At 33.5% G+C, this 6,771-nt stretch overlaps 1 protein-coding gene across 1 annotated transcript; it reads right to left on the bottom strand.

The window, feature by feature from the left end:
• Positions 1-1,369: 1,369 nt before the first annotated feature.
• LOC134722717 (scavenger receptor class F member 1-like) lies at positions 1,370-5,250 on the bottom strand. Its single transcript, XM_063586339.1, has 3 exons — positions 5,061-5,250; positions 2,611-4,254; positions 1,370-1,539 (listed from the first exon to the last, which is right to left on the bottom strand). Exons 1-3 carry the CDS (start codon positions 5,173-5,175, stop codon positions 1,370-1,372), a joined length of 1,929 nt encoding a protein of 642 aa, XP_063442409.1. The 5' UTR covers positions 5,176-5,250.
• Positions 5,251-6,771: the final 1,521 nt, after the last annotated feature.

Genomic DNA, 6,771 nt, shown 5'->3' with positions numbered 1-6,771 from the left:
GAGTTAAATATAGCAAAGGGATATTCAGTCGAAAACAAACTGACAACTCCAAGACAAAAAAAAAAGGATCAAAACACAAACAGCAGTATACAAACACAAGATAGGAAAGTGAAGACTATCATTTGTAAATACTCAATTTCTCATTTCGTGAAGAAATTTAGATGAACAGCAAAAGACACGGAAAAAAATCTAGAAAAAAACCGATAAAGTCTGCATTTCTTTGTTGATAGTAATCATCATCAATATGGTCAAATGTTTTGAAATGTTTTCTACACCAGGAATTGATTACTTAACATGGTAAAACTTCTCATAATTGTGGATCCTCAGTGTTCTTCAACTTCGCACTTCATTTGGTCTTTTTAACATTTTTATCCGAGCGTCATTGATGAGTATTTTGTAGACAACATGCGCGTCTTTCATATACACAAGATCTTAAGCCTGGTTTTTATGATGTGCTTAATGTATTGTTCACAAAGTTATTTGTGACAGAAAAAAATGCTAAATGCAAGTCAAGTCTTTCAAAAATTTGCATACCTTTTTCGAATACACCAAACACGAACCAGCGTGGCCAGTAAGATTATAACCAGGATAGAAAGTATAACGATAAGCACCATTATACCTACTGACAATGAACTGGCAACATTCGTTGTCGGTATGCTTACTGAAAAAAATCGAATCATACTTATAGTAATCATTTTGAAGCATGTTTCTACCGATATATTAGATAGTCTTGTCATATTCAAAATAAACTACGTACCACTTTGCTGTCCCCCGGAAAGTTATGTAGTGTAAGTAAGAAAACTTATATGCATGAAAACCGATTTACCCTGAACAACTAGTAAATTATCAATTATTAACTAAAATGCATTATCAAATGTATGTTTTATCATGGAAATACTGTATCACTTCCAATGGCGGGATCCTGCTAACATGTTTAACCCCGCCACATTCTGTATGTGCCTGTCCCAAGTCAGGACCCTGTTATTTAGTGGTTGTTGTTTGTTTATATGTTACATATTTGTTTTTCGTTCTTTTTTTGTACATAATTTAGGCCGTTAGTTTTCTCGTTTGAATTGTTTTATATTTTCATTTCGGGGCCTTTTATAGCTGACTATGCGATATGGGCTTTGCTCATTGTTGAAGGACGTACGGTGACCTATATTTGTTAATTTCTGTGTCATTTTGGTCTCTTGTGGAGAGTTGTCTCATTAGCAATCATACCACATCTTCTTTATATGTATTTATCGTATCGAATTGGTGTTGGGTATGTTGATTGAATATTGAACATATCATGTCATCTTCAGTTGAAACTGTTCAGCAGTGCCAAAAATGTACAAACACGCATTTAAAAAAATGCTTCTCTATCTAATCATTTGCTAACGCACTCAATTTTGATGTAATCACCTTCACAAAATACCCCTTCCCAACCATACGTACAACCATGCAAGCAGAACCCAGTATTGAAGTCGCATAAACCGGATTCACATGTACTGTTACATTTCTGTCGACATTGGTTACCATAGAAGCCACTAATACAGTCTGCAAAGAGAATACACATATTGTAGTAAAATGAAAGAAACATAAAAATGACCCCGATCTTACGTTGTCTCTTGTGGACCAGAACAGGTTTATATAATTTATAATTTCAATCTATCCCGGACGAGCTAGGGCATAATTCATGTAATTATAGTAGTATATGTCAGTTACATGTGATGGAGGATTTCATAGTCTCCTGTTATTTACTGTTTATTCTAAAAGTATAAGTATATTGCGTGTTCAATACTATACTATACTAGTGTTAAATGTAATAGAAAACATATTAATCTCAGTGTAAATGATATTTCTAGAAAATTGTGTAAACTGAAATAAAGCATAGATTATTATAGATATAATATATACAATTTGATTCGCTGTAGATAATATTTACAAAGAAGTCTAAAAAAATGTAGAAATGTAAAAAATTATGAAAAAAACACATAGTTAGCGATATCAATTTTGCATATCCGATATTCATGAATTTACATCCAAATTTTTTTTTTGGGCAGTTTTGGATAATTTCAATATTCAGCGCCGATCAACTCGTTTTACGTGAGTAATGTGGCTTGAAATGTGAAATGGCAAAGAAAAAATAGCTCTTTAAGAGCTTTCAAGGGCTCCTAAATTTTCAACTTTTTATGAAATTTATGTCACAGCTTTGTCGTTACAAATCTTGGATTGATTATCAGCGCCGATCAACCTTTTTGACAGAAGTACTAGTTATGTTTATTTGAAATATGTCTCTCATTTACCTGCTTATGCTTGTTGCCAGATTTGTATGAAAAAGTTTAAAGGAAAATTGAATCATTGGAGTTATTGCTCTTGACCTGATAAATAAATATATGTTGTGGTTGAGGACATTTAACCAAGTCAGGAATATAACAGTTGTTTCATGTTCGTTTTAATGTGTTTGAGCTTTGATTTTGCATTTTGATAAAGAACCTTCTGTTATGAATTTTTCTTGGAGTTCGATTTGTTTTGTTATATTACACTGTACACAAACAAAGTCGTTTGAGATAAAAGTGGAGCTTAGTACACATAGGGATAAACATAAAATGAATGAACTATTCATACCTTTGCAGTGACCATTTTCTTGATTACATCCTTGGTGACCGCATCTTGATTGACATGTAGAATTACATGTGCATCCATAAAATCCTAAATTACAACCAATCGTGCAGTCTCCAGTCGAATTTTTACATGTAGCACTAAGACATTCTTTAGGACATTCCGTTTCGCAGTGCTTCCCATAAAACCCTAGGACACACCCATTTCTACAAGCACCACCTATGCCGTCACACATTCTATCAGCACAATTTTCACTGCAATAATTTTCGCAAAGATACCTAGCTCTTTTGGCATACCAACCCTGACGACAACCTTTAGTACAGAAACCTATTGCACCATCACATTCGTCGTCAATACAGTTTTCACAAGGTTTACAGAAACTTGTAAGAAATTCGCTATAATGTCCAGATTTACATAAATGGCAAGTTGCTCGTGGATTCTCATTATTTCTGTCCGTATATTCATAGCACTTGTTGCAGTGAGGGTAGTGTAAGGAACAATTGAAGTCACACATTGGAAGATGCCAGCCATGCTTACAACCCTTTTTGCATGACCCGGTTTCATTATTACAAGCTGAAAAATTACCTTCGGCGCAATTATCGCTACAAGTTTCTATACAGTGATCACCATAGTATTTTTCTGTACATCCATTTATACAACCCGTCTGATTGCAAAGTGGCCCATTGTTATTTCGTATGCAGTGTTCGCTGCAAGGGCAGCAACCGTTTTTAAGTGGATACCAACCAATACTTTCTTTACAATCACTACATAAATCATTTGTAACATTGGTACATTCCGAAATACGACAACTACACCCGTCACCAAAGTACCCATTCTTACACGTTTTGCATTTTCCGTCACGCCGACAGGTTTTACAATTGTTTTCACACGATTCTTGACAATTTTCACCATGAAAACCAGGTTTACATGTGTCACATGTAAAGGCATCAGAACATGTGTCACATGTGGTGCGACACATGCCATCACAGTATGGACCGTAAAATCCATTTTGACATTTGCGACATTTTCCAGTATGCTGCAAGCAACTTTTCGTGCTACAATGAGAAGGGCATTTCTTATCACAATGGTCCCCATGCCATCCATCAACACAGTTGTAACAGGTGGTCACATCAAATTGACATAAACTGCATTTTTCATAATTGCATCGTTCAGTGCATCTACTTCCACTGTATCCCGATTCACATGTCTGACACGTACCGTGTGGTTGATGACAAAATCCGTTACCATCAGGGTATCCGCAGTTTTGAGGACAAGTTCTATTGCATTCATTTCCCCAGAATCCACCGTAACAACCCCAGGCTGAACAATTTCCAGTATATCTCTCGCATCCATTTCTGCAATGGGGCGAAGGACATGTAAGATTACAGAATGTCCCCCAATAACCTTCATTACAAACATAGCATTTTCCAGAAATGTAACATCCAACCATACAATGTTCTGGACATTTATATTCACACTTCGATCCAAAGTGTCTATTCCGGCATGCAGTACAGTCTCCAGTAGTCTTATTGCAATCATAGCAGGACGGACATTCCTTTTCACACTTGTTACTGTAATGACCATGGCTACATTGTCCTGAACAATTACCGGTCATTTGGTCACATCCATACCAACAGTTTGTACAGTTATCTGTTGAATACACAAAATAAATGTGAATACCATGACACAAATTGTATGGGTCAATTTGCAGTTTATGATTTTCTATATTATGACTATGATGTACGACTTACATATTTAACAATGTCTTTAAATTATTTATATTAAATAAAGGATGCAAATTTTACGTCAAATTATAATGTCAAAATAGTTGACCACAAAACGACTATTTAAACTACAAAATCAACAATTAACCCTTTAAAAAGTTGAGAAAAAAAATCTTCACACAAAGCGGCCGTGAATTGGTGTTCACAAGGTGAGAAAAGAAGGAAATTTTGAGTATTCAGTAAATAGATAAAATCAATGCTTTTTAATATTTTTAACATTAGAAAATATAAACATGATTAAGAGAGGGACGAAAGATACTAAAGGGACAGTCAAACTCATAAATCTAAAATAAACTGACAACGCCATTGCTAAAAATGAAAAAGACAAACAGACAAACAATAGTACATATGACACAACATAGAAAACTAAAAAATAAACAACACGAACTTGACAAGTTCAAAATCGGAATTTGTAAATGTAATATAAAAGATGTAGAAATAAAATGCCATCAACGTTTCACAAGATTTTATTACGGGTTATTATACAGTCAGACACGCATAGGTATACGTGATTTTAAAGCTTTGCTATCATATTGATTTTATTATTTATTATTTTCATTTTACACTGTACTTGCTGTGAAGAAGCTATTCATATTTGTATCATTCGCAAAATAATGACAATACAAAACTATGAAGATTAATTGAATGAGTACGAAAACAAACGAATCTTACCTGTCGATATAGAATCTTCTTCATAGTAGATGGTTTCAACAAAGGACCGAACTTGAAGACCAAGAAAAGAAAATGAAATAAATCCTACTAAGATAATACCAGCAAAATGATACATGATGGGTTTGTCAAGTCAAATAATGAACCGTAAATTGATCAGTTTCAGATCGTTTGCAGTTCCAGGAGGTAAAGGTATGACAGTTATTAAAAAGGACGATAAAATACCTAATACATTTTAATAGCTACCCGGCATTTTATCAAGATGTTAGAATTTTAATTTACGTAGAAACAGAAATATGTGAAATCGTCCTCTCATATTATCTTCATTTATCTAAATAAAAGAAAAGGCATCCGTGCTGTATTTATGTGAATCTACTGTCATATTCTGATATTCTTCATACACATCAAAAGTAGTAATACAACAAAGAAGACAATGAGGAGTTTATACTTAATGGGATTTTTTTTCTAGATTGACCATCTTTTCAGTCAAATCATATAACTTTCAAATAAAATACTTAAAAGGCGGCTATATCACTATATAAAAATGATTACAAAGAAATGTCAACGACCCCAGTGCACACATATGACACTCATCGTTCAAGATTTCGATATAAGTCACAAATACAGAACACCCAGGTTTATAACCATATATTATTAATCTCTTCGTATAATTTAACTGTATGTCTACTTGATTGTCAATAGGCAAATATAAACAACTTAAACATAAGTTCTTGAACCATTTTGTTGGCCTAAAAGTATTTCAGTTTGTTCGCAAAGCTTTTCTTATACTAGCATTCAACACTTTTAAATGTATTTAACACCAAGGAATTTATCGCCATAGTGTACCTTGCCAGGCTCCGCTATACTTTTTGTTCCTTATGATATATAAGCTGTTCCAGATTTGTTTGTTCAAACAAATGGATCCCGAGCATCATCATAGAGACACTCATTATCGAAATGAGTATTTGGTGATTATAAAGATTTTTTAGTGCATTTGTTTAAATGTGTTTTTTGTTGTTGATATATTTGTTTGTTTTTATAGTGATTAAGATTATAACACAAAGCATGTTCACCGCTGTATCCCTATTTTTAACATGTTAACCTATAATGGCTGTTTGTTTTGTTCACACATCGTTGTCAATATAATGAAATAATATGCGACTGTCATACTAGTGAGAGGTTTAGCTAGCTATACAACCAGGTTTCATCTACTATTTCCTACATAAGAAAATGACTGTACCAAGTCAGGAATATGACAGTTGTTATCCATTCGTTTGATTGTTTGAACTTTGGGTTTTGCCATTTGATTAGGGATTTTTGTTATTATATTTCTTATTGTACGTTTTTCTTTAAACAATCCAAACTATAATGTACATTTCCCGTGTTAAGAAAGAATTTCTCGGTAGTCTCTAATAATACTTATAAGTGGTAAAAAAATCAGTAGAATAAAACTTTGTAAATATGATGCGTCCAAAATGCTGTTCTAGGTTTACCTTCGTAAGGAATGTCTACACGCATAACTGTCGATTAAACCATATTGTTGATAGTAGAATTGATGTTGGTTTTTTTTAATTTGCTCAAAACTAGTTTAGTCTACTAGTGATCTAGAGCTTGACATATGCTTATGTATGTTTGTATATTGAGATGAAAAGTCCTTCTTAATTTGGTTAGAGGATCAAATAAATTTACCAACACAGACATAGTAGCAGTTTGG

The sequence above is a fragment of the Mytilus trossulus genome, chromosome 6, assembly GCF_036588685.1.
Source record: "Mytilus trossulus isolate FHL-02 chromosome 6, PNRI_Mtr1.1.1.hap1, whole genome shotgun sequence".
Lineage (NCBI taxonomy): Eukaryota > Metazoa > Mollusca > Bivalvia > Mytilida > Mytilidae > Mytilus > Mytilus trossulus.
Note: the sequence above shows the minus strand (reverse complement) of the source record. Positions and strands in the feature narration are given on the sequence as shown.